Consider the following 27,944-nt stretch of genomic DNA (forward strand, 5'->3'; position numbering starts at 1 on the left):
CTGTGATGCTGCACTGTGTATTCTGACACCTTTCTATCAGAACCAGCATTTCTGTTGGATCGGACCACACGGGCCAGCCTTGGCTCCCTCACGTACATCAATGAGCCTTGGCCGCCCATGACCCTGTCGCCGGTTTACCACTGTTCCTTCCTTGGACCACTTTTGATAGATACTGACCACTGCAGACAGGGAACACCCCACAAGAGCTGCAGTTTTGGAGATGCTCTGACCCAGTGGTCAAGCCACCACACTTTGGCCCTTACGCTGCCTAATATATCCCACCCACTAACAGGAGCCGTGATGAAGAGATCCGTGTAATCCGTGTCATTCACTTCACCCGTCAGTGCTCACAATGTTATGCCTGGTCAGCGTATGGTCACATAGAAGTCAAGAACTACAATTAATTAGAAATACTGACGAGGAATTAGGAGGCCATGCTACAAATGTGATGTTATGGAACTTTCTGCGCTAGCAAATTAATAATCGAATCTGCTGTATGGATATTGTTACCCAGCAGACTTTCCAGAAAACATAATGATGAACTCATAGTGAACAAAACAGCGTGTCTAAATAATTAGACATATTTAATAATAATTAAATAAACAATCACAGTAAAACACTCAGTGTCCATTTATCAGCTCCACTTACCATATAGAAGCACTTTGTAGTTCTACAATTACTGACTGTAGTCCTTGCTGTTCTTCGATGGTCGGGACCCCCCACAGGACCACTACAGAGCAGGTATTATTTAGGTGGTGGGTCATTCTCAGCACTGCACTGACACTGACATGGTGGTGGTGTGTTAGTGTGTGTTGTGCTGGTATGAGTCGATAAGACACAGCAATACTGATGTCCCTGCTGGACTGAGAATAATGCACCAAACCAACAGCGTCCCATGGGCAGCATCCTGTGACCACTGATGACGGTCTAGAAGATGACCAAGTCAAACAGGAGCAATAGATGAGCGATCGTCTCTGACTTTACATCTACAAGGAGTGTCTAATAGAGTGGACAGTGAGTGGACACAGTCAGTGCTTCTATATGGTAAGTGGAGCTGATAAAATGGACATTATGGCTGATCAGTGTATAGTCCTATTAAAGTGCAGTTCTGTAGCCCCAATAAATAGTTCTGCCCAAGGTTTCATAAATTAAATGATTTGATTGTACTATATATAACAAAACGTACTCAGCACAGCTTCATATTATCTAATCTTTTATGATATGAAAGTTCATAGTGTCATAAAGCTAAATTGCGACATTACGACTTTGGTCAGACTGCGACTTTGGCAAGAGTCTTGCTGAGATGTAAACTGTCCTCTGATTCATCCAAGTCCTTGATGTTAGGTTTCTCAAACTCGGCGGCGATTTCTGCCACCGTTTTCCCTTTGGTCTCGGGTAAGACGAGGGCGACGAATATGGAGGACGCCGCGCACACTCCGCAGAAGGGGATGAAACAGAACTGACCCAGGCTGTTGACGATAAAAGGGAAGACCATTCCCATCAGGAAGAGGTTGAGCCACATCATGGAGCCGGCGATCGTGTAGGCCGCGGGCCGTGCCATCTGGGTGAAGAGCTCGGCGGGGAGTATACCGGTCACCCCGGCGGGACCCATTCCGAAACTCAAGATGTACGCGAAGACGCATGCCATGCTCAAGTAGGGCATGCCGGAGACGTGGTTTTGTAGGCAGAGAGAGACGGTGAAGACGACCGCCCAGCAAGCCATGAGGGCGTACCCGCCGACAAGGAGCGGGCGCCGCCCGACTCTTTCGATCAGCAAGTTGGATATTATGGCTGAGCTTAACTCGCAAGCGCCTGTTCCAATGGTAGCGTACTGGATCTTATCGGTGGGTATATCCGCCGCCTGGAAGATGTACGACGCGTAGAAATAGATGGCATCGTTTCCGCAGAGCATCATAGAGCTGCTGGCTACCATGACGATGCAGAGCTGTCTGCGCAGGCTCCGGTCGGACAGTAGCTCCCAGGGCGATTTAGCCCTCGCCTCGCCGGCGGCTTTCTGTTCTTCTAGGATCTCGTCCATCTCGGAGCTGGACACGTCACAGCCCCTGAGACGTACGAGGGCGCGACTGCACGCCTCTTTGTCCCCTCTGTCGATCAACAGGTAGCGTGGGCTTTCCGGAAACCAGGGTAGAGTGAGAAGCTGAAGCAGGCCGGGTATGGCGTTACTCGCTAGGAGGTACGGCCAGACACCTTCGCTCCCCAAGATTTCGGTCAGACCGGTCACCTGGCCCAGGACGATTCCCATCGCGTTGAACACGGCGGAGGAAAAGGCGACGGCGCCCCTCAGAGCCTTGGGAGCACTCTCGCCGAAATACATGGGCTGGACGTTCGAGCTCACCCCTGCGTTAACACCGACGAGGAGTCGAGCGAGCATGATCATCTCGAAGGATCTGGCGGAGCGGCTGCCCAGGGCTAGGACGGCACTCGCCAAGATGAAGCAGTTATTCAGGAGCAGGGCTTGTCGACGTCCGAATCGGATGGCCATCGGACCGGCCAGCAGTGACCCCAGCAGTCCGCCAAGGGAAAATGCAGAGACGATAAAAGTCCAAATGAGAACCACCTGGTTGGAGTCCAGTGCTGTGCCCCACCTGTCCACACATGTCTCATTGATGAACTTTTGGATGTAAGCGGTGGGTGCGTTGACGATGGCCAGGTTGTAGCCGTACTGAAAGGTCCCTCCAATAGCAGCAGAGCACACAGTCAGTACCAGAGTCAAAGAGCAATCCCTTTTATCAACTGCTCCGGTCATTTTTAATAGTAAAAGAATAAAGACTGCTTATAAAAGAATAAATAAATAACATAAATACATACAAGAACCCTGTGGCAAATGAGGATCTACATTAACTGACTGAGGTCAGCCAAACAGCAGCACTTAATAATAATAATAATAATACATTTTATTTATATAGCGCTTTTCAAGATACTCAAAAGACGCTTTACATAAGACAAATAATCAAAACAAATACGTACATACACCATACAAATCATAGTACAAAATCAAAATAGTACATCAACATCAAGAATAATTAAGATAAAAACAAAGAGAGCAGCATAAGACAGTTCATTAAAAATTAGCTAAATTATGAGAGAGAACAACAAATATAGAACAATTTCTTAAAATTAGACAGAAACAGGACAGATTTACATGCAATCAGGAAACTGAAAACTTTACAAGTTTTAGGATCTAGGACTTCACATTTCTGTCGTGATCTAAGTATAAAAACTATTAAAAAGAATAGCTTAACCACTTAGTGTGGTTCATACATTATCACTGTAGTGATCTGTGAAAGAAGACACCACGTTCTGTAACATAAACCGGCTCCATTGTTGCTTTTCAAAATAAAAGTCACGTAGACTTGCGTTTTCACCCTACGTCCATTTCAAAATAAAAGCCCAAACCGAGGATTTGGATTTCATGTACAGTCACGCTTGCCAATCTTATATTCATAATCATAATATTTATAACCTTAATGTAAAGTATGTAAAGATTACAAAAATACATACATTTTAACACCATTAACACATTTTAACACCACCATTAACACCAGGCCATTTTTTTTATTTATTACACCGGTACCTCATCACTGCAAATTATGTTATATTTCATACTTAGTGTGTATATATTTTTTACTTTACTTAACGTGTATTTTATGTCTGTGTATTTACAATGTATGTGCAATAGTGTTTTTTTTTTTTTTCACTTAATGTATATCTTTTTTTAAAACTTAATGTATATTTTGTCTTGTATATGCTCTTTTTTTGTTTTATATTCTGCACATTGGAGCTTGGGAAACGCGATCTCGTTCAGCTGTGCACTCCTAGCTGTATAATCTGAATGACAATAAAGTTCACTTTGACATTCATTTATTAATTGTCTGTTTTACCTCTGCTTTGTCCTATCCAGGGTCGTGGTGGGTGTGATTCACTGGGCAAAAAAAGCAGGAAACAGCAGGAGACTTTCATCAGATTGCGATCACCCAGGTGATGCTCGATGTCATGGTAACATGGTAACACTAAGCGGTACTCTACACACGCACGTCATTTTGACTTTACCATCTCCAATTAACCTGACTGCATGTCTTTGGACTGTGGGAGGAAACCGGGGCAAACGGACGCAGACACGGGGAGAACATGCAAACCCCACACAGAAAGGACCCAGGATCTTCTTGCTGTAAGCTATTGTGCTCCACTTACCATATAGAAGCACTTTGTAGTTCTACAATTACTGACTGTAGTCCATCTGTTTCTCTGCATGCTTTGTTAGCCCCCGTTCATGCTGTTCTTCAATGGTCAGGACCCCCACAGGACCACCACAGAGCAGGTATTATTTAGGTGGTGGACCCCTCACATCCTGGATACAAACTTTTTAACCTCCTGCCCTCTGGTAGGCGCTACAGAACCCTGGACACAAAAACCAACAGAGATGCCATCAAACTCATTAACTACAACTGACCTGTTGTTTATATCCCACACCACACTGCCACACTGCACTTTACATATACTTGCATTGTACAGTATTATACCTTAATGTAATTTGTATTTTTATTATTTATCCTAGGCTATTTTTCTATTTGTTGTATATATGCAAATTTTACTAGCTTTTTATAATTTGTACATTGTCTGTTTAGTGTTTTGTAGAGAGCTACCAACAGCCGAAAACAAATTCCTTGTACGTGGAAACATACTTGGTGAATAAAGCTGATTCTAATACAGCGGTACCTTGTAACTCAACGTCCCCTAAACTCAACATCTTTGACGCTTCACTGTTTCCCTTAAACTCAACGTATTCAGTTTGTTTTAAACAAATATTTATTTAATTTTGAATTAAAAAACGTCATCAAAGTGCGAACATATGAGACGAACCTGCATTTGTGTCGAATACCCATCAAATCCACTCTGAAAGCTCCACATGTTTTGTGTGTGTTTATCTGGATTTTCCTCACTGTTTCACTTTTAAACTTGTGTTACAGCTCAGGGTGCTGAGAAATGATGAGAATCAGCTTTTTTCTAAAATAGAGAGTCTAAAGTTTCTCATGTGAATGCGCCGGTACTGAACGGAATACGGTATTCCAAGATCAAGCATCTTCACGATTAAGAAGCATAAGGAAACAATTAAGAATTTTTTTATTGATTTTTAACTGTTTTTAATTATATTTCAGTGTTTGTTTATATTATATTTGTGTTTTTTCAGTGTAAAAGTGTCAAAAACTATATGCAGTTCCACAGAACCATGAAACTCATTAACAGGTTTTCCATACATCCCTATGGGAAAAAAATACCTTAAAACTCGACGCCACTCCCAGAACTAATTGATGTTGAGTTTCATGGTACGACTGTATTTATTTTGTCAAGAAAAGTAAAAAATGATCTTGGCAGCGGTGGGATTCGAACCCACGCCCCCGAAGAGACTGGAGCCTTAATCCAGCGCCTTAGACCGCTCGGCCACGCTACCTTGACGACGCTGTTTGACAAGAAGACACTTAATAGTGTAAAGTATTGTAATACTACGCTATTAATTGTACAAAACCTCGGCGACATCTCTCTGTTTACATACGTGATAGGCTTTATTTTGCTGGGAGGCTCGCTTTGTTCTCAATTTTTTCTCGATGTTTTATGCCAAAGTTTTGCTTAGTTATGCACCAGCACTGCTCCAATAGCCACCAGCAGTGCTTCAGACTCAGAATAATACAGCATTAGAGTCCCCACTATACGATCACGGCAAAAAAACATCTACACCACTTAAGGTATATGAAATTTCTGCCCAGTAGTACAGTACACTCATTTTAATATATGTATGTATATATGTGCATGTTTAGCACTTTTGTGGACCTGTGATGCTGCACTGTGTATTCTGACACCTTTCTATCAGAACCAGCATTTCTGTTGGATCGGACCACACGGGCCAGCCTTGGCTCCCTCACGTACATCAATGAGCCTTGGCCGCCCATGACCCTGTCGCCGGTTTACCACTGTTCCTTCCTTGGACCACTTTTGATAGATACTGACCACTGCAGACAGGGAACACCCCACAAGAGCTGCAGTTTTGGAGATGCTCTGACCCAGTGGTCAAGCCACCACACTTTGGCCCTTACGCTGCCTAATATATCCCACCCACTAACAGGAGCCGTGATGAAGAGATCCGTGTAATCCGTGTCATTCACTTCACCCGTCAGTGCTCACAATGTTATGCCTGGTCAGCGTATGGTCACATAGAAGTCAAGAACTACAATTAATTAGAAATACTGACGAGGAATTAGGAGGCCATGCTACAAATGTGATGTTATGGAACTTTCTGCGCTAGCAAATTAATAATCGAATCTGCTGTATGGATATTGTTACCCAGCAGACTTTCCAGAAAACATAATGATGAACTCATAGTGAACAAAACAGCGTGTCTAAATAATTAGACATATTTAATAATAATTAAATAAACAATCACAGTAAAACACTCAGTGTCCATTTATCAGCTCCACTTACCATATAGAAGCACTTTGTAGTTCTACAATTACTGACTGTAGTCCTTGCTGTTCTTCGATGGTCGGGACCCCCCACAGGACCACTACAGAGCAGGTATTATTTAGGTGGTGGGTCATTCTCAGCACTGCACTGACACTGACATGGTGGTGGTGTGTTAGTGTGTGTTGTGCTGGTATGAGTCGATAAGACACAGCAATACTGATGTCCCTGCTGGACTGAGAATAATGCACCAAACCAACAGCGTCCCATGGGCAGCATCCTGTGACCACTGATGACGGTCTAGAAGATGACCAAGTCAAACAGGAGCAATAGATGAGCGATCGTCTCTGACTTTACATCTACAAGGAGTGTCTAATAGAGTGGACAGTGAGTGGACACAGTCAGTGCTTCTATATGGTAAGTGGAGCTGATAAAATGGACATTATGGCTGATCAGTGTATAGTCCTATTAAAGTGCAGTTCTGTAGCCCCAATAAATAGTTCTGCCCAAGGTTTCATAAATTAAATGATTTGATTGTACTATATATAACAAAACGTACTCAGCACAGCTTCATATTATCTAATCTTTTATGATATGAAAGTTCATAGTGTCATAAAGCTAAATTGCGACATTACGACTTTGGTCAGACTGCGACTTTGGCAAGAGTCTTGCTGAGATGTAAACTGTCCTCTGATTCATCCAAGTCCTTGATGTTAGGTTTCTCAAACTCGGCGGCGATTTCTGCCACCGTTTTCCCTTTGGTCTCGGGTAAGACGAGGGCGACGAATATGGAGGACGCCGCGCACACTCCGCAGAAGGGGATGAAACAGAACTGACCCAGGCTGTTGACGATAAAAGGGAAGACCATTCCCATCAGGAAGAGGTTGAGCCACATCATGGAGCCGGCGATCGTGTAGGCCGCGGGCCGTGCCATCTGGGTGAAGAGCTCGGCGGGGAGTATACCGGTCACCCCGGCGGGACCCATTCCGAAACTCAAGATGTACGCGAAGACGCATGCCATGCTCAAGTAGGGCATGCCGGAGACGTGGTTTTGTAGGCAGAGAGAGACGGTGAAGACGACCGCCCAGCAAGCCATGAGGGCGTACCCGCCGACAAGGAGCGGGCGCCGCCCGACTCTTTCGATCAGCAAGTTGGATATTATGGCTGAGCTTAACTCGCAAGCGCCTGTTCCAATGGTAGCGTACTGGATCTTATCGGTGGGTATATCCGCCGCCTGGAAGATGTACGACGCGTAGAAATAGATGGCATCGTTTCCGCAGAGCATCATAGAGCTGCTGGCTACCATGACGATGCAGAGCTGTCTGCGCAGGCTCCGGTCGGACAGTAGCTCCCAGGGCGATTTAGCCCTCGCCTCGCCGGCGGCTTTCTGTTCTTCTAGGATCTCGTCCATCTCGGAGCTGGACACGTCACAGCCCCTGAGACGTACGAGGGCGCGACTGCACGCCTCTTTGTCCCCTCTGTCGATCAACAGGTAGCGTGGGCTTTCCGGAAACCAGGGTAGAGTGAGAAGCTGAAGCAGGCCGGGTATGGCGTTACTCGCTAGGAGGTACGGCCAGACACCTTCGCTCCCCAAGATTTCGGTCAGACCGGTCACCTGGCCCAGGACGATTCCCATCGCGTTGAACACGGCGGAGGAAAAGGCGACGGCGCCCCTCAGAGCCTTGGGAGCACTCTCGCCGAAATACATGGGCTGGACGTTCGAGCTCACCCCTGCGTTAACACCGACGAGGAGTCGAGCGAGCATGATCATCTCGAAGGATCTGGCGGAGCGGCTGCCCAGGGCTAGGACGGCACTCGCCAAGATGAAGCAGTTATTCAGGAGCAGGGCTTGTCGACGTCCGAATCGGATGGCCATCGGACCGGCCAGCAGTGACCCCAGCAGTCCGCCAAGGGAAAATGCAGAGACGATAAAAGTCCAAATGAGAACCACCTGGTTGGAGTCCAGTGCTGTGCCCCACCTGTCCACACATGTCTCATTGATGAACTTTTGGATGTAAGCGGTGGGTGCGTTGACGATGGCCAGGTTGTAGCCGTACTGAAAGGTCCCTCCAATAGCAGCAGAGCACACAGTCAGTACCAGAGTCAAAGAGCAATCCCTTTTATCAACTGCTCCGGTCATTTTTAATAGTAAAAGAATAAAGACTGCTTATAAAAGAATAAATAAATAACATAAATACATACAAGAACCCTGTGGCAAATGAGGATCTACATTAACTGACTGAGGTCAGCCAAACAGCAGCACTTAATAATAATAATAATAATACATTTTATTTATATAGCGCTTTTCAAGATACTCAAAAGACGCTTTACATAAGACAAATAATCAAAACAAATACGTACATACACCATACAAATCATAGTACAAAATCAAAATAGTACATCAACATCAAGAATAATTAAGATAAAAACAAAGAGAGCAGCATAAGACAGTTCATTAAAAATTAGCTAAATTATGAGAGAGAACAACAAATATAGAACAATTTCTTAAAATTAGACAGAAACAGGACAGATTTACATGCAATCAGGAAACTGAAAACTTTACAAGTTTTAGGATCTAGGACTTCACATTTCTGTCGTGATCTAAGTATAAAAACTATTAAAAAGAATAGCTTAACCACTTAGTGTGGTTCATACATTATCACTGTAGTGATCTGTGAAAGAAGACACCACGTTCTGTAACATAAACCGGCTCCATTGTTGCTTTTCAAAATAAAAGTCACGTAGACTTGCGTTTTCACCCTACGTCCATTTCAAAATAAAAGCCCAAACCGAGGATTTGGATTTCATGTACAGTCACGCTTGCCAATCTTATATTCATAATCATAATATTTATAACCTTAATGTAAAGTATGTAAAGATTACAAAAATACATACATTTTAACACCATTAACACATTTTAACACCACCATTAACACCAGGCCATTTTTTTTATTTATTACACCGGTACCTCATCACTGCAAATTATGTTATATTTCATACTTAGTGTGTATATATTTTTTACTTTACTTAACGTGTATTTTATGTCTGTGTATTTACAATGTATGTGCAATAGTGTTTTTTTTTTTTTTCACTTAATGTATATCTTTTTTTAAAACTTAATGTATATTTTGTCTTGTATATGCTCTTTTTTTGTTTTATATTCTGCACATTGGAGCTTGGGAAACGCGATCTCGTTCAGCTGTGCACTCCTAGCTGTATAATCTGAATGACAATAAAGTTCACTTTGACATTCATTTATTAATTGTCTGTTTTACCTCTGCTTTGTCCTATCCAGGGTCGTGGTGGGTGTGATTCACTGGGCAAAAAAAGCAGGAAACAGCAGGAGACTTTCATCAGATTGCGATCACCCAGGTGATGCTCGATGTCATGGTAACATGGTAACACTAAGCGGTACTCTACACACGCACGTCATTTTGACTTTACCATCTCCAATTAACCTGACTGCATGTCTTTGGACTGTGGGAGGAAACCGGGGCAAACGGACGCAGACACGGGGAGAACATGCAAACCCCACACAGAAAGGACCCAGGATCTTCTTGCTGTAAGCTATTGTGCTCCACTTACCATATAGAAGCACTTTGTAGTTCTACAATTACTGACTGTAGTCCATCTGTTTCTCTGCATGCTTTGTTAGCCCCCGTTCATGCTGTTCTTCAATGGTCAGGACCCCCACAGGACCACCACAGAGCAGGTATTATTTAGGTGGTGGACCCCTCACATCCTGGATACAAACTTTTTAACCTCCTGCCCTCTGGTAGGCGCTACAGAACCCTGGACACAAAAACCAACAGAGATGCCATCAAACTCATTAACTACAACTGACCTGTTGTTTATATCCCACACCACACTGCCACACTGCACTTTACATATACTTGCATTGTACAGTATTATACCTTAATGTAATTTGTATTTTTATTATTTATCCTAGGCTATTTTTCTATTTGTTGTATATATGCAAATTTTACTAGCTTTTTATAATTTGTACATTGTCTGTTTAGTGTTTTGTAGAGAGCTACCAACAGCCGAAAACAAATTCCTTGTACGTGGAAACATACTTGGTGAATAAAGCTGATTCTAATACAGCGGTACCTTGTAACTCAACGTCCCCTAAACTCAACATCTTTGACGCTTCACTGTTTCCCTTAAACTCAACGTATTCAGTTTGTTTTAAACAAATATTTATTTAATTTTGAATTAAAAAACGTCATCAAAGTGCGAACATATGAGACGAACCTGCATTTGTGTCGAATACCCATCAAATCCACTCTGAAAGCTCCACATGTTTTGTGTGTGTTTATCTGGATTTTCCTCACTGTTTCACTTTTAAACTTGTGTTACAGCTCAGGGTGCTGAGAAATGATGAGAATCAGCTTTTTTCTAAAATAGAGAGTCTAAAGTTTCTCATGTGAATGCGCCGGTACTGAACGGAATACGGTATTCCAAGATCAAGCATCTTCACGATTAAGAAGCATAAGGAAACAATTAAGAATTTTTTTATTGATTTTTAACTGTTTTTAATTATATTTCAGTGTTTGTTTATATTATATTTGTGTTTTTTCAGTGTAAAAGTGTCAAAAACTATATGCAGTTCCACAGAACCATGAAACTCATTAACAGGTTTTCCATACATCCCTATGGGAAAAAAATACCTTAAAACTCGACGCCACTCCCAGAACTAATTGATGTTGAGTTTCATGGTACGACTGTATTTATTTTGTCAAGAAAAGTAAAAAATGATCTTGGCAGCGGTGGGATTCGAACCCACGCCCCCGAAGAGACTGGAGCCTTAATCCAGCGCCTTAGACCGCTCGGCCACGCTACCTTGACGACGCTGTTTGACAAGAAGACACTTAATAGTGTAAAGTATTGTAATACTACGCTATTAATTGTACAAAACCTCGGCGACATCTCTCTGTTTACATACGTGATAGGCTTTATTTTGCTGGGAGGCTCGCTTTGTTCTCAATTTTTTCTCGATGTTTTATGCCAAAGTTTTGCTTAGTTATGCACCAGCACTGCTCCAATAGCCACCAGCAGTGCTTCAGACTCAGAATAATACAGCATTAGAGTCCCCACTATACGATCACGGCAAAAAAACATCTACACCACTTAAGGTATATGAAATTTCTGCCCAGTAGTACAGTACACTCATTTTAATATATGTATGTATATATGTGCATGTTTAGCACTTTTGTGGACCTGTGATGCTGCACTGTGTATTCTGACACCTTTCTATCAGAACCAGCATTTCTGTTGGATCGGACCACACGGGCCAGCCTTGGCTCCCTCACGTACATCAATGAGCCTTGGCCGCCCATGACCCTGTCGCCGGTTTACCACTGTTCCTTCCTTGGACCACTTTTGATAGATACTGACCACTGCAGACAGGGAACACCCCACAAGAGCTGCAGTTTTGGAGATGCTCTGACCCAGTGGTCAAGCCACCACACTTTGGCCCTTACGCTGCCTAATATATCCCACCCACTAACAGGAGCCGTGATGAAGAGATCCGTGTAATCCGTGTCATTCACTTCACCCGTCAGTGCTCACAATGTTATGCCTGGTCAGCGTATGGTCACATAGAAGTCAAGAACTACAATTAATTAGAAATACTGACGAGGAATTAGGAGGCCATGCTACAAATGTGATGTTATGGAACTTTCTGCGCTAGCAAATTAATAATCGAATCTGCTGTATGGATATTGTTACCCAGCAGACTTTCCAGAAAACATAATGATGAACTCATAGTGAACAAAACAGCGTGTCTAAATAATTAGACATATTTAATAATAATTAAATAAACAATCACAGTAAAACACTCAGTGTCCATTTATCAGCTCCACTTACCATATAGAAGCACTTTGTAGTTCTACAATTACTGACTGTAGTCCTTGCTGTTCTTCGATGGTCGGGACCCCCCACAGGACCACTACAGAGCAGGTATTATTTAGGTGGTGGGTCATTCTCAGCACTGCACTGACACTGACATGGTGGTGGTGTGTTAGTGTGTGTTGTGCTGGTATGAGTCGATAAGACACAGCAATACTGATGTCCCTGCTGGACTGAGAATAATGCACCAAACCAACAGCGTCCCATGGGCAGCATCCTGTGACCACTGATGACGGTCTAGAAGATGACCAAGTCAAACAGGAGCAATAGATGAGCGATCGTCTCTGACTTTACATCTACAAGGAGTGTCTAATAGAGTGGACAGTGAGTGGACACAGTCAGTGCTTCTATATGGTAAGTGGAGCTGATAAAATGGACATTATGGCTGATCAGTGTATAGTCCTATTAAAGTGCAGTTCTGTAGCCCCAATAAATAGTTCTGCCCAAGGTTTCATAAATTAAATGATTTGATTGTACTATATATAACAAAATGTACTCAGCACAGCTTCATATTAACTAATCTTTTATGATATGAAAGTTCATAGTGTCATAAAGATAAATTGCGACATTACGACTTTGGTCAGACTGCGACTTTGGCAAGAGTCTCGCTGAGATGTAAACTGTCCTCTGATTCATCCAAGTCCTTGATGTTACGTTTCTCAAACTCGGCGGCGATTTCTGCCACCGTTTTCCCTTTGGTCTCGGGTAAGACGAGGGCGACGAATATGGAGGACGCCGCGCACACTCCGCAGAAGGGGACGAAACAGAACTGGCCCAGGCTGTTGACGATAAAAGGGAAGACCATTCCCATCAGGAAGAGGTTGAGCCACATCATGGAGCCGGCGATCGTGTAGGCCGCGGGCCGTGCCATCTGGGTGAAGAGCTCGGCGGGGAGTATACCGGTCACCCCGGCGGGACCCATTCCGAAACTCAAGATGTACGCGAAGACGCATGCCACGCTCAAGTAGGGCATGCCGGAGACGTGGTTTTGTAGGCAGAGAGAGACGGTGAAGACGACCGCCCAGCAAGCCATGAGGGCGTACCCGCCGACAAGGAGCGGGCGCCGCCCGACTCTTTCGATCAGCAAGTTGGATATTATGGCTGAGCTTAACTCGCAAGCGCCTGTTCCAATGGTAGCGTACTGGATCTTATCGGTGGGTATATCCGCCGCCTGGAAGATGTACGACGCGTAGAAATAGATGGCATCGTTTCCGCAGAGCATCATAGAGCTGCTGGCTACCATGACGATGCAGAGCTGTCTGCGCAGGCTCCGGTCGGACAGTAGCTCCCAGGGCGATTTAGCCCTCGCCTCGCCGGCGGCTTTCTGTTCTTCTAGGATCTCGTCCATCTCGGAGCTGGACACGTCACAGCCCCTGAGACGTACGAGGGCGCGACTGCACGCCTCTTTGTCCCCTCTGTCGATCAACAGGTAGCGTGGGCTTTCCGGAAACCAGGGTAGAGTGAGAAGCTGAAGCAGGCCGGGTATGGCGTTACTCGCTAGGAGGTACGGCCAGACACCTTCGCTCCCCAAGATTTCGGTCAGACCGGTCACCTGGCCCAGGACGATTCCCATCGCGTTGAACACGGCGGAGGAAAAGGCGACGGCGCCCCTCAGAGCCTTGGGAGCACTCTCGCCGAAATACATGGGCTGGACGTTCGAGCTCACCCCTGCGTTAACACCGACGAGGAGTCGAGCGAGCATGATCATCTCGAAGGATCTGGCGGAGCGGCTGCCCAGGGCTAGGACGGCACTCGCCAAGATGAAGCAGTTATTCAGGAGCAGGGCTTGTCGACGTCCGAATCGGATGGCCATCGGACCGGCCAGCAGTGACCCCAGCAGTCCGCCAAGGGAAAATGCAGAGACGATAAAAGTCCAAATGAGAACCACCTGGTTGGAGTCCAGTGCTGTGCCCCACCTGTCCACACATGTCTCATTGATGAACTTTTGGATGTAAGCGGTGGGTGCGTTGACGATGGCCAGGTTGTAGCCGTACTGAAAGGTCCCTCCAATAGCAGCAGAGCACACAGTCAGTACCAGAGTCAAAGAGCAATCGCTTTTATCAACTGCTCCGGTCATTTTTAATAGTAAAAGAATAAAGACCGCTTATAAAAGAATAAATAAATAACATAAATACATACAAGAACCCTGTGGCAAATGAGGATCTACATTAACTGACTGAGGTCAGCCAAACAGCAGCACTTAGTGTGGTTCATACATTATCACTGTAGTGATCTGTGAAAGAAGACACCACGTTCTGTAACATAAACCGGCTCCATTGTTGCTTTTCAAAATAAAAGTCACGTAGACTTGCGTTTTCACCCTACGTCCATTTCAAAATAAAAGCCCAAACCGAGGATTTGGATTTCATGTAGTCACGCTTGCCAATCTTATATTCATAATCATAATATTTATAACCTTAATGTAAAGTATGTAAAGATTACAAAAATACGTACATTTTAACACCATTAACACATTTTAACACCACCATTAACACCAGGCATTTATTTATTTATTACACCGGTACCTCATCACTGCAAATTATGTTATATTTCATATTTAGTGTGTATATATTTTTTACTTTACTTAACGTGTATTTTATGTCTGTGTATTTACAATGTATGTGCAATAGTGTTTTTTATTTTTTTCATCTAATGTATATCTTTTTTTAAAACTTAATGTATATTTTGTCTTGTATATGCTCTTTTTTTGTTTTATATTCTGCACATTGGAGCTTGGGAAACGCGATCTCGTTCAGCTGTGCACTCCTAGCTGTATAATCTGAATGACAATAAAGTTCACTTTGACATTCATTTATTAATTGTCTGTTTTACCTCTGCTTTGTCCTATCCAGGGTCGTGGTGGGTGTGATTCACTGGGCAAAAAAAGCAGGAAACAGCAGGAGACTTTCATCAGATTGCGATCACCCAGGTGATGCTCGATGTCATGGTAACATGGTAACACTAAGCGGTACTCTACACACGCACGTCATTTTGACTTTACCATCTCCAATTAACCTGACTGCATGTCTTTGGACTGTGGGAGGAAACCGGGGCAAACGGATGCAGACACGGGGAGAACATGCAAACCCCACACAGAAAGGACCCAGGATCTTCTTGCTGTAAGCTATTGTGCTCCACTTACCATATAGAAGCACTTTGTAGTTCTACAATTACTGACTGTAGTCCATCTGTTTCTCTGCATGCTTTGTTAGCCCCCGTTCATGCTGTTCTTCAATGGTCAGGACCCCCACAGGACCACCACAGAGCAGGTATTATTTAGGTGGTGGACCCCTCACATCCTGGATACAAACTTTTTAACCTCCTGCCCTCTGGTAGGCGCTACAGAACCCTGGACACAAAAACCAACAGAGATGCCATCAAACTCATTAACTACAACTGACCTGTTGTTTATATCCCACACCACACTGCCACACTGCACTTTACATATACTTGCATTGTACAGTATTATACCTTAATGTAATTTGTATTTTTATTATTTATCCTAGGCTATTTGTTGTATATATGCAAATTTTACTAGCTTTTTATAATTTGTACATTGTCTGTTTAGTGTTTTGTAGAGAGCTACCAAGAGCCAGAAACAAATTCCTTGTACGTGGAAACATACTTGGCGAATAAAGCTGATTCTAATACAGCGGTACCTTGTAACTCAACGTCCCCTAAACTCAACATCTTTGACGCTTCACTGTTTCCCTTAAACTCAACGTATTCAGTTTGTTTTAAACAAATATTTATTTAATTTTGAATTAACAAACGTCATCAAAGTGCGAACATATGAGACGAACCTGCATTTGTGTCGAATACCCATCAAATCCACTCTGAAAGCTCCACATGTTTTGTGTGTGTTTATCTGGATTTTCCTCACTGTTTCACTTTTAAACTTGTGTTACAGCTCAGGGTGCTGAGAAATGATGAGAATCAGCTTTTTTCTAAAATAGAGAGTCTAAAGTTTCTCATGTGAATGCGCCGGTACTGAACGGAATACGGTATTCCAAGATCAAGCATCTTCACGATTAAGAAGCATAAGGAAACAATTAAGAATATTTTTATTGATTTTTAACTGTTTTTAATTATATTTCAGTGTTTGTTTATATTATATTTGTGTTTTTTCAGTGTAAAAGTGTCAAAAACAACCTCATTATTTTACATGAGCCTAAAATATATGCAGTTCCACAGAACCATGAAACTCATTAACAGGTTTTCCATACATCCCTATGGGAAAAAAATACCTTAAAACTCGACGCCACTCCCAGAACTAATTGATGTTGAGTTTCATGGTACGACTGTATTTATTTTGTCAAGAAAAGTAAAAAATGATCTTGGCAGCGGTGGGATTTGAACCCACGCCCCCGAAGAGACTGGAGCCTTAATCCAGCGCCTTAGACCGCTCGGCCACGCTACCTTGACGACGCTGTTTGACAAGAAGACACTTAATAGTGTAAAGTATTGTAATACTACGCTATTAATTGTACATTAAATTTAATACTCGTGTTTATTTTATATTTTTATTAACGAATTGTAGTTAATGTGTGTTGTGAAGACACAAAGAGCAAAACTAACTCGCTGTTAAACGACAGTATCACAAATACACACGAACGGTTCCCAACAAACATCCAAACAACAAACACACAACCTACAAAATTACATACATTACTTATATACAATGTAGGAAATGTTATTTATTCACATACAAGACCAACATAATACAACGCTATTTTATATATGGTTCTGCTTCAATTGTAGTTGGTATATTATTATATATTAAAGCTCTTCCAGGCAACATTAATGTATTAATATAAGAAAATAAGCCTTTATTTACCTTTATACTGGAACATGATGCTACATTTTCACATTACATATCCACAAATGCACGGTTTGGCATGCAGTCTGACTCCAAACTGGCTTTAACGTTTGTGAATGAAATGCGCAATAGTTTCCAATATAAATAGTAACATTTTACGTAACAATAGTAACATCCACAACAGGTTGCACACAGCTGCGCATGCGCACTGGACTGTAACGGCTGTCCGCTCTCATTTGAAATCAATCAACTGTTAGCAAATCATTTATATACATTTTAACTCACAATATCACCCAAAAATTGGATTTTTTTCACCCAGTTTGTCATTATGTCAATATATTAACTGATTAATCATTGACATACCTGATATATTAAGTTTTTTGGTGTAAACTATAAGTTAAAGTTAACTATACACGATCAGCCATAACATTAAAACCAGCTCCTTGTTTCTACACTCACTGTCTATTTTATCAGCTCCACTTACCATATAGGAGCACTTTGTAGTTCTACAATTACTGACTGTAGTCCATCTGTTTCTCTTCATACTGTTTTAACCTCCTTTTACTCTGTTCTTCAAGGGTCAGGACCCCCACAGGACCATCACAGAGCAGGTATTATTTGGGTGGTGGATCATTCTCAGCACTGCAGTGACACTGACATGGTGGTTGTGTGTTAGTGTGTGTTGTGCTGGTATGAGTGGATCAGACACAGCAGCGCTACTGGAGTTTTTAAATACCTCACTGTCACTGCTGGACTGAGAATAATCCACCAACCAAAAATATATCCAGCCAACAGCGCCCCTTGGCGGTTGCCAAGAGAACGGTACTTGTCTGACTGCATTGTGCCGAGTGTAAAGTGTGGTGGAGGGGGGATTATGAAAGGAACTCTTAATGCTTCAGCATACCAAGAGATTTTGGTACAATTTCATGCTCCCAACTTTGTGGGAACAGTTTGGGGATGGCCCTTTCCTGTTCCAACATGACTGCGCACCAGTGCACAAAGACATGGATGAGTCCTGACCTCAACCCGATAGAACACCTTCGGGATGAATTAGAGCGGAGGCTGCGAGCCAGGCCTTCTCGTCCAACATCAGTGTCTGACCTCACAAATGTGCAAATGGAAGAATGCTCAAAAATTCCCATAAACACGATCCACCAAAGGCTTAGTCTTGGTAAGCAAGGATGGGTCATGGTTTACCACTGTGTGCCAAACTGCATAAGATAATTGTCAGTCCGTTTAAAGACAGTTTCTCAGTGCGAGACTACAATGAATTTGGTTTGTTTTTACCATCTAGAGTTCATAATAGTCAGGGACTCACCTTGGTGCGTAAAAGCCAAGGGCAGAAACGACTGCGGAATGCATGCAACCATCAAGAAACCATCACGCAACCCTGATAGACATGACTACATGGACTTGGGAGTACGAATTACAACTGCACAGATTTGTAGACATAGAGTGAGTCTGCTTGACTGGCCTGCCTTTAACCCTTGAATGTATTTTACATAGGGCTGTCAAACGATTAAATCTTTTAATCGCGATTAATCTCAGAATTTCATATAGTTAATCGCGATTAATCGCATTAAAAAAAATCTGTGTAAATGTTATAGAAAACAAGGATTTTTAAGTGAAATGTTACAATTACAATGGTGAACACATTTTATGCTAAATGTACTTATGTTAAAAACTGCTGGGACAAGAGAAAACTGTAAGGGAGTTTTATTCACTCACATACTAGGCAGTAATACTATCCAGTGGTTTAATGGACGTTTCTACACGAACTGAGTGTGTTTAGACTAGGGTGGCCAGATTCATAGTAACAAAAAAAATTCATTACACCCCAAAAAGCCGGACATCTTATTAGGAACAGGGGGACATGCTACTGCAACACACAGAATGAATCCAGAACCCATATAACAGAGTTTTTGACCAATTTAAGCAAGAATTATATAACAAATGACTGTTTTACTCACTAAATGTTGTGTCTTTTCATATTTAGGTCCGTTCATCGCTGCCTCAAAAGTTTACTTTTTGGCATTTTCACCGCGTTCCTGATCATGAGAGCTGAGTGATTGACTCAGGTAGCGCGGTGTTTACAAAACAGAGAGGGCGGGCGAAATTCAACCACCCAATCACAGACTAGCATTTAGAGGGCGGACCTTCTCCGATTGGCCAGTGGTAGCTCTATAAGGAGTCAAATGAGGCTGTTAAACCAATGAAATACAAAGCAATTGTTCTGACATGTACCTGAGCCAATGGTAAATAATATTGATCAAAAATGAAACCAGTTCACTCCAAAAGGAGGATTTTTAAGTGTCCGTCCTAGCGTTACGTGAATGGAGGACTGGCAGCTTCTTTATTATGCAAGTGCATTACTACGACACTACCACGCTCGGTAACATTATGTTAACAAACCGCAAATAAAAAACGGTGGCAAGTCCGACATTAAAACGTTTGTTCTACCAGTCAAGTCTCAACATGAACTAGAATTTGCGTTAACGGCACTAATTTTTATAATCGCGTTAAATTGAGATTGCGTTAATGCATTATTATCGCGTTAACTTCGACAGCCCTAATTTTACATTATGACATAGATTCAGGTGGGTGTTTTTTGGATTTTATTAAAAAATAGGCATCAGTTTTCATACTTTAACAGTCAAATCAGTGGGTTGCCACTAAGACCTTGACCTTATGCCTAGAATTAATTTTCCTCTAATACAGATGTTCATTGGGGCATAACATTACAGAGAATATAGCATACATTTGTTATTGAATTCACACCTTTTGCACATGTAACAACCTGCATCTGAACTAGGGTAATGTCTTGCTTAATAAATGTTGTGTATTTTTAACCAGTTTAATTAGAAAAGCCAATGATCATGGCTTCATAATAGACTTAATTGGAATCAATACAGTGCTAGTTAATATTTACTCAACATTTAATCCAATATTAATTCTCTTCCACGAAACTGATTAGAAGCAAATACAAAAACATTGTTATATAAATATACAGAAACTGCTTTCTTATTTTAAATAAACAAATGAACTGTGAGTTATTAATAATTCATCAACCTGATGCTAAATTGTTATGAAGTTTTTGTCTCTTTGCTGCCTTCGTCTAACAGGTCCTTGAAACCGAGCCTCTCCAGAGGCTCCTTGGCCATCAAATGCCTAAAGAAAAGAATAAAAAACCACAAAAACATAATAATTAAAGGCAGGTTTTAACATTGTATTAAAATCTTTAGTTGATTAGCCAACTTACCTGTCCATTCTACATTCCAGATACTCTTTGGACTGCAATCGGCACAGCGAGTTGTCAAAGTTGTTGTCTCGAAGACATTGCATGAATTTCTCTTTGAATGCTTTACATTCACCTAAGAATAAAAATCAAATGAATTACTAGTGTTTATCAGCTCCACTTACCATATAGAATCATTTTGTAGTTCTACAATTACTGACTGTAGTCCATCTGTTTCCCGCATGCTTTGTTAGCCCCCTTTCATGCTGTTCTTCAATGGTCAGGACCCCCACAGGACCACTACAGAGTAGGTATTATTTAGGTGGTGGATCATTCTCAGCACTGCACTGTCACTGCTGGACTGAGAATAGTCCACCAACCAAATATATCCAACCAACCGTGTCCCGTGGGCAGCGTCCTGTGACCACCGATGAAGGTCTAGATTAGAAGATGACCGACTCAAACAGCAGCACTAGATGAGCGATCGTCTCTGACTTTACATCTACAAGGTGGACCGACTAGGTATGAGTGGACGGTGAGTGGACACGGTATGATCCACTCATACCAGCACAACACACACTAACACACCACCAGTCCTGAGAATGATCCACCACCTAAATAATACCTGCTCTGTAGGGGTCCTGGGAGAGTCCTGACCACTGAAGAATAGCATGAAAGGGGGCAGATGGACTACAGTCAGTAATTGTAGAACTACATAGTGCTTGTAAAAGTGAGTGTAAAATTGTGGGTTCTATTCTTAACCTTGGCTTGACAAAGACCCCACTGTTCCATGTACTGTATATGATTTTGTGAAACTAGGAGTACAAAAGTGCATTTAAGATAGCCATATGTATTTGGACACAGAGGTCAGCAGTATTAGTAGTTTAATGCATCTGGTTGCCCCAATAGATGTCATGTTTATTTATTTAACCACCACAATAATCAAGAATAACATTTTATTATCCACATAATAATTATTATACAGTATTTAGCTGCAGTTGTTTTGTAGTTAATCAATGCAAATACTTGAAATATAGACAGTTACCGAAATGGTCTATTGGGAAGGATCCTTTATCAGGAGGACGAGGTTTGAACGACTTAATTCCGAAATTCATCGCGGTCGACATTATCGTATTTATCACCGATTTACATTTAATTTTGAAGGTCTGTTTCCTTTTCGATTAGGTGAAGCTAACTACTACTGTATAACAACTTTTCCATGCGTTAAGACACATTTCAAAATAAAAGCCTCGTATCTTGGCCAAACTACAACAGGCAAATGGACTCGCGTCCCCCATCAGCTTAACTGGTTACCAGTATCTTCCCATATCCAATACAAAATTACCCTGCCTGGCTGCCCCACATACTGTACTTGCGTATGAGGGTGGCAGATCCTTTATATATATGTATATATATATATATATATATATATATATATATATATATATATATATATATATATATATATATATATATACATTTGTGTCCATATATATATAATAAATTTCTTGCTTGGAGTGAGATGGTCGAGGGGGGGGGGGGGGGGGGGGGGGGGGGGGTTGTCAGCGGTTGTTCTGTCGATGTCCCTTTCCGGGGGAGGGGGGGTTGCAGGTGTGCGGTCCCTCCCAGTGTCCCTCCCAGTGTCCCATTTGCCTCAAATGGGCCCCTCGAACAGCAGTGGTCATTGTCTCTTCACTTTACACTAAATTATGTAATATTAAATAAATTGTTTTAGCTATGCCTTTCTAAACAAACAAAAAAAAACCCAGCCAAATTAAATAAAGAAAAACAAACGGGCCCCTTGAACAGTGGTGGTTATTCTGTCCCTCTGTGTGTGTTTGTGTTTATGAGTGATGTTGTGTGTTGTAAGAGTTTGTGGCAGATTTTGATGCCTTGATGACCGATATTGGGGGCTCCCATTTAAAGCACTGTGGTCCATTAACGAGTTCCATCCAGCGCCAAACGCGTTCCTGGTTTTGGTTTTATTAAGCCCCACCATGGAAAAAACCCTCTCTGTATCTGCATTTAAGTGTGGCAGAACTAATACCAGTTTGGCAATCGTGGACAGCCTCGGAAATCTGCTCATACCAGTCACCTTTGAAAAAAATGAACCAAGGAAGCCTAATTACACTCCTACATATTTTTGCAGTTATTAAGTTGCTCGTGTCAATGGGCGTGTGCTGAATATTTCTTGTATATATATATATATATATATATATATATATATATATATATATACAATGTCAAACATGGCTGGGTCTTGGGGCATAGGGATGTCCATCAACTGGTAGTCCAGGAACTCCTCACCCAGCAACAAGAAATTCTATTTTCTGGTTGGCTGAGAAATTCTATTTTTCTGATTGGCCGATAGGTCGCTAATTCAAGACAGCTGTATGAGCAGAGTAGTCTGCCTTTGACTCGTTTCTAGAATAGGTTATACCTATATACCATTTGTATTCACCTGAGAGTTAACGCTGAACAATACAAAGAAAAAAACTACATGTGCACATGCGCAAAGAGAATCTTTATATTCTTTCAATTTTTTATATTGCAACTGTTCACTCTTTCTGAAGTCACAAAGATGATTAAAAAAACCCAACTTTTAAATAATATTTGCATGAATGTTTCTTGTTCTAAACAGACATTGTCAGTCTTTCTTGCATAGAAATGTGTATCCACTCGAGAGTTGACGCTGAACAATATAAAGAAAAAAAAGCAGGCCCTCCTTTTAAATAAGGCTACTTTGTATACATTGTGGTTCTTTTCTGAGAGGGTATACCTGCTATATAGCTACAGTGAAGTTTTATCTGTGGGTCATCATTGTAAATGGATTTATTTATAATTCATTGCTGCAATGTGATTGATCACAAATAACAGCCATGTAAAAGGCAACAGATGTGTGTATAAATACAAGTAAAGGACAGGTAATAATCTGATGCACTTTTGCACCATTTATTTTATTGTGTAAGGTGTGTGTAAGTAAGTTTTTCCCTTCCCTAACACTTGCATTTGGTTAAAACCCAGTATTATTAATTTACTGTTTTAATTCAGTATGAGTCAAATCATTATGATAGCAATGACAAAAAAGTACAGCGGTACCTTGTAACTCAACGTCCCCTAAACTCAAAATCCTTGAAACTCGACACCCTTTGTCGAGAAATTTGTTCCCCCTAAACTCGATGTGTGTGACTGCTGCTTTGTTCAGCACTCGGTTTGAGCGGTGCGGTAAAACGTCATCTGTGTTTAGCTGTTTCACTTTTAAACTTGTGTTACAGCTCAGGGTGCTGAGAAATTTTCCAAGAGTCTCAAACGCTTATCGTTAAAAAAAAAAGAAAAAAAAAGCTTAATGTGACTTAATGTATTAAAAGAACGACATAGAAACACTAAACCTGTCTTAATTATTACTGGTTATAAGTTCTCTCTACTAATTAAGAAGCATAAGGAAACAATAAAGAAGTAAAGGTAAAAAACAGGTTTAATTGTATTTTTTAATTGTATTTCAGTGTTTTTATATTAGATTTGTGTTATTTTCAGTGTATAAGGGTCAAAAACAACTCGATTATTTTACATTAGCCTAAAATATATGCAGTTCTACAGGACCATGGAACACATTAACAGGTTTCCCATACATCCTTATGGGAAAGAATACCTTAAAACTCAACATCTTTTAAACTCCACTCCCAGAACCAATTGACATTGAGTTTCAATTAAGGTACCACTGTACTATGAGTGCCAAAAATATAATTCATATATTAAAACACATCTTAGAAGAATAAACATTTTATTTGTATGTACAGTTTACAGAAAGTATGTACAAATATTAAATAAATTAAATTTATAGCAGCGTATTCTCATAATTTTGGGACTTGACACGTCCAGCTGGTTAAATCAGGCTGATATACAAATTCCATCCTGTATAACAAATAAAACAAAAAGAGACACGTTAGGAAACGGTCTACATTATTACTGAAACCAACAGTGTGTTTCTACACTCACTGTCCATTTTATCAGCTCCACTTACCATATAAGAGCACTTTGTAGTTCTACAATTACTGACTGTAGTCCATATGTTTCTCTACATACATTTTTAACCTGCTTTCATGCTGTTCTTCAATGGTCAGGACCACCACAGAGCAGATATTATTTAGGTGGTGGATTATTCTCAGCACTGCAGTGACAATGAGTATGAGTGGATCATTCCGTGTCCACTCACTGTCCACTCTATAAGACACTCCTACCTAGTTGGTCCATCTTGTAGATGTAAAGTCAGAGACGATCGCTCATCTATTGCTGCTGTTTGAGTCGGTCATCTTGTAGACCTTCACCAGTGGTCACAGGACGCTGCCCATGGGGCGCTGTTGGCTGGATATTTTTGGTTGGTGGACTATTCTCAGTCCAGCAGTGACAGTGAGGTGTTTATCCAGTAATACCAGCACAACACACACTAACACACCACCACCATGTCAGTGTGACTGCAGTGCTCTGAATGATCCACCACCTAAATAATACCTACTCTGTAGTGGTCCTGTGGGGGTCCTGACCATTGAAGAACAGCATGAAAGGGGGATAACAAAGTACGCAGAGAAACAGATGGACTACAGTCAGTAGTTGTGCTTCTATATGGTAAGTGGAACCAGGTATTGCTTATAAAGTAACACTCACTCTCTTTTCTGCGACTGCCCGTTTCCACGGCACAGCAGACCCTCATCACACGGGCAGATCTGATTGATACTGAACGCCAGCCCTCCATCGGGTACGAAGCAGCTCTCACCCAGGACCAACCGCCGCTTACACACCCTCTCGCCATGATGTCGGGCGCAGCACATCGAAGCCCCGCAATCCTTGTCTACTTTACACCGGGCACCTAAAAACGAATCAGATTTAGATCCACATGCACAAGTGCTTATCTGTTATTCATGCTTTACAGTATAATTGAACAATCATTTTCAATTTTACCTTCCAGTCCTTCCGGGATGCTCCGGATGCATTTGCCGAACATGCAGCTGAGCCCACGGACGCACTGGGCGTCTCGCCGGCAATATTTCCCTTCTTGTCTTAGGGGGACACACAGGCCGAAGTGGCGGTCGCAGGAGAAACCCTTTCCGCAAGCGCGATCGTGATCGCAGGCCACCTGAGATCATATAAAAAGTATGAGAACCAGATAACTGAGATAGAGTTCTAAAAATGAATATAGGCCACCATAAGTATAAGTATAAGTAGCCTCTATCTGCTAATCAGGGTCCTTGCACAGCGTTTGAAGACCCCACCCGCATAGTCCGGTCATCCCACCCTAGCAGACACAACGAGCGATTGGTGTCTGCTGCAGGCACTGCCCGCTAGATGGCGCCCAGCAGAGGAGTTCAGAATCTCAGCGCTGGTGTGCTAGCGGAAAATCCCACTGCGATCAGTTCACGTTTTAATGTCAAACACGGACATTTATGTCATGGACAATTTAGTGTCTCCAATTCACCTCACTTGCACGTCTTTGGACTGTGGGAGGAAAACGGAGCTCCCGGAGGAAACCCACAGAGCCATGGGAAGAACATGCAAACTCCAGACAGAAAGGACCCGGACCGTGCTGCCCTCTCTATAGTCAACATTTGCTTTATTAATTTTACTTATTTGCTATGCAGTGCAAACCTGTCAAAACTCATATTAATTGTAACTGTAATATTATTATTAGCATTTAAGGTAAAATTCATTTTCATTTACACCAAAATCAAGGCCTTAATTCATCATTTGAGGTGATTTTAGGTGTATCATTATTATTACTATTACTATTATTACTATTACTATTATTATTATTATTATTATTATTATTATTATTATTATCATCATCATTATCATTTTTATTATTATCATTATCATATTATTATTATTATTATTATCATTATTATTATTATCATTATTATTATCATTATTATTATTATTATTATCATTATTATTATCATTATCATTATCATTATCATTATCATTATTATCATTATTATTATTATTATTATTATTAATAATAATATTATTATTATTATTATTATTATAATAATAATTATTATTATTATTATTATTGTTATTATTATTATTATTATTATTATCGTTATTATTATTATTATCATCATAATTTTTTTTTACAGTTTATTGCATTCTGAACACCCCAGTTTGATCCCTGAATCCAGTCACTGTGTGTGATGAGTTTTGCATGTTCTCCCCATGCCGCATGTTTTTTTTTCCTCAAGTGAAGTCAAAAACATGTATGATTGGCTATGTTACATTGTCCCTAGGTGTAATTAAATGAATAAATTGGTGCAATTCAGGGTGTATTCCTGGACCCAGTGTTTTAAGAAGTGCTGGACCCATGATATCTGTACCAGAATGAATGAAGTGGTTCATGAAAATGAAGAAATTCATTTATTTTAAGTTTGTAAATAAAAAAACAAAAAACAAAAAAAACCAAACAAATATATATATATATATATATATATATATATATATATATATATATATATATATATATATTATAAATTCAATAAATAATTTAATAATATATAATAATAAATATTAAATTTAATATAAAAAATATATTAAATCTAACATTCTGTTAAAATCGTGAGAAAAAAATATAAATATAATATATTTATGTATAGTATTAAATTGTATATGAACCTCAGTACTAATTTCAATTAATTTACTTATTAGTCACATTTATATTTCATTTGCTTACTTACAGATTTAAACACAAATACAAAATCAGGCACTCACCAAATCGCCTCTTTGGCTACTGGGGGGCATCTCTGTCTCTCTGTCTTTCAGCCCTACAGGCCCTTCTTCAGGTGGACTGTAGGGCATCGATAGCATCCAGGCCCATATCCGTGCCTGAACGGCTGATATGTACACGCACACACAGAGGATGTGCAGAAACCTCGCCGTGGTGCTCATCTCTGATAGGTCCAAAGCAGTATGAGTAACTGAAACTGAGATGCCACCACACTCCGGTCCTGACCAGTCCTGTTTGCGAAGCTCTTCTTGTATGGCATGACCGGTCCGACTCTCCACCGCCTTATATACCCAGACTCCGCCAGCCTTTCTCCTGTGCTTTTGTTTGTCAAAGCCCTAAGATAGGAGGAGACAATTAGTAGTTACAGGATTAGCGAAATTGCCTGCACCGCCCCACACCCCCTGTGCTTAGGTAAGTGTGGCAAACCTATCACCAGCAGAGGTGAAAGGAGGAGGGGGGCGGGGAACAGGTCGTCTGGGCTAATGGACAGACAACAGGCTCCGACAATAGGGCAACTCCGAAATGTAAACAGAACAACCCGTGGAAGGCAGGGGAGAGCGGCGCGGAGTTGTCGGCCTCAGCCTCCCACCTCTGGACAAACGGTCTCGCTCCACCCTATACAGCGACCCCCTCGGGACTCCTCAGCCCCATGCTGGGTGCAATTTGCAAAGGCTCTTTACGCAGACGACCCCGGCGATCTGGGTAAACGTAATTATCATGGGCATTCAGCGGAC

At 41.5% G+C, this 27,944-nt stretch overlaps 5 protein-coding genes and 3 non-coding genes across 8 annotated transcripts in view; all 8 read right to left on the reverse strand.

The window, feature by feature from the left end:
* Nucleotides 1–611: 611 nt before the first annotated feature.
* LOC134321736 (solute carrier family 2, facilitated glucose transporter member 11-like) lies at nucleotides 612–2,767 on the reverse strand. Its single transcript, XM_063003565.1, has one exon. It carries the CDS (start codon nucleotides 2,765–2,767, stop codon nucleotides 1,271–1,273), a length of 1,497 nt encoding a protein of 498 aa, XP_062859635.1. The 3' UTR covers nucleotides 612–1,270.
* Nucleotides 2,768–5,388: 2,621 nt separating this feature from the next.
* trnal-aag (transfer RNA leucine (anticodon AAG)) lies at nucleotides 5,389–5,470 on the reverse strand. The gene has a single exon. It is a non-coding gene; the product is annotated as a tRNA-Leu (tRNA).
* A 988-nt stretch (nucleotides 5,471–6,458) lies between these two features.
* On the reverse strand, nucleotides 6,459–8,614 carry LOC134321737 (solute carrier family 2, facilitated glucose transporter member 11-like). Its single transcript, XM_063003566.1, has one exon. The coding sequence runs from the start codon at nucleotides 8,612–8,614 to the stop codon at nucleotides 7,118–7,120; it is 1,497 nt and encodes a 498-aa protein (XP_062859636.1). The 3' UTR covers nucleotides 6,459–7,117.
* Nucleotides 8,615–11,235: 2,621 nt separating this feature from the next.
* trnal-aag (transfer RNA leucine (anticodon AAG)) lies at nucleotides 11,236–11,317 on the reverse strand. The gene has a single exon. It is a non-coding gene; the product is annotated as a tRNA-Leu (tRNA).
* Nucleotides 11,318–12,305: 988 nt separating this feature from the next.
* Nucleotides 12,306–14,461, reverse strand: LOC134321595 (solute carrier family 2, facilitated glucose transporter member 11-like). The gene has a single exon (XM_063003402.1). It carries the CDS (start codon nucleotides 14,459–14,461, stop codon nucleotides 12,965–12,967), a length of 1,497 nt encoding a protein of 498 aa, XP_062859472.1. The 3' UTR covers nucleotides 12,306–12,964.
* A 2,261-nt stretch (nucleotides 14,462–16,722) lies between these two features.
* On the reverse strand, nucleotides 16,723–16,804 carry trnal-aag (transfer RNA leucine (anticodon AAG)). The gene has a single exon. It is a non-coding gene; the product is annotated as a tRNA-Leu (tRNA).
* A 2,997-nt stretch (nucleotides 16,805–19,801) lies between these two features.
* On the reverse strand, nucleotides 19,802–21,619 carry LOC134321190 (cytochrome c oxidase assembly protein COX19). Its single transcript, XM_063002795.1, has 3 exons — nucleotides 21,484–21,619; nucleotides 20,463–20,574; nucleotides 19,802–20,371 (listed from the first exon to the last, which is right to left on the reverse strand). The coding sequence occupies exons 1-3, from the start codon at nucleotides 21,563–21,565 to the stop codon at nucleotides 20,287–20,289; spliced, it is 279 nt and encodes a 92-aa protein (XP_062858865.1). The 5' UTR covers nucleotides 21,566–21,619; the 3' UTR covers nucleotides 19,802–20,286.
* Nucleotides 21,620–24,256: 2,637 nt separating this feature from the next.
* Nucleotides 24,257–27,944, reverse strand: part of LOC134321188 (dickkopf-related protein 3-like) — a 45,655-nt gene continuing 41,967 nt past the window's right edge. Inside the window, exons 5-8 of the mRNA XM_063002794.1 lie at nucleotides 27,195–27,545; nucleotides 25,395–25,569; nucleotides 25,101–25,302; nucleotides 24,257–24,350 (exon numbers count right to left, since the gene is read on the reverse strand). Of these exons, the coding sequence (XP_062858864.1) occupies nucleotides 24,290–24,350; nucleotides 25,101–25,302; nucleotides 25,395–25,569; nucleotides 27,195–27,371 (615 nt within the window). The 5' untranslated portion in view covers nucleotides 27,372–27,545 and the 3' untranslated portion in view covers nucleotides 24,257–24,289. The remainder of the gene's footprint in view (nucleotides 24,351–25,100; nucleotides 25,303–25,394; nucleotides 25,570–27,194; nucleotides 27,546–27,944) is intronic.

Source organism: Trichomycterus rosablanca, chromosome 10 (assembly GCF_030014385.1).
Source record: "Trichomycterus rosablanca isolate fTriRos1 chromosome 10, fTriRos1.hap1, whole genome shotgun sequence".
Taxonomy (NCBI): Eukaryota; Metazoa; Chordata; class Actinopteri; order Siluriformes; family Trichomycteridae; genus Trichomycterus; species Trichomycterus rosablanca.

Bases quoted from the DNA above. Each gene is read 5' to 3' on its own strand.
- LOC134321736 (XM_063003565.1), bottom strand. From the start codon at position 2,767: ATGACCGGAGCAGTTGATAAAAGGGATTGCTCTTTGACTCTGGTACTG.
- LOC134321737 (XM_063003566.1), bottom strand. From the start codon at position 8,614: ATGACCGGAGCAGTTGATAAAAGGGATTGCTCTTTGACTCTGGTACTG.
- LOC134321595 (XM_063003402.1), bottom strand. From the start codon at position 14,461: ATGACCGGAGCAGTTGATAAAAGCGATTGCTCTTTGACTCTGGTACTG.
- LOC134321190 (XM_063002795.1), bottom strand. From the start codon at position 21,565: ATGTCGACCGCGATGAATTTCGGAATTAAGTCGTTCAAACCTCGTCCT. The intron at 20,575-21,483 runs GTAACTGTCTAT...TTTTATTCTTAG, and splicing joins CTTCCCAATAGACCATTTCG to GTGAATGTAAAGCATTCAAA. The intron at 20,372-20,462 runs GTAAGTTGGCTA...TCTTTTCTTTAG, and splicing joins CTGGAATGTAGAATGGACAG to GCATTTGATGGCCAAGGAGC.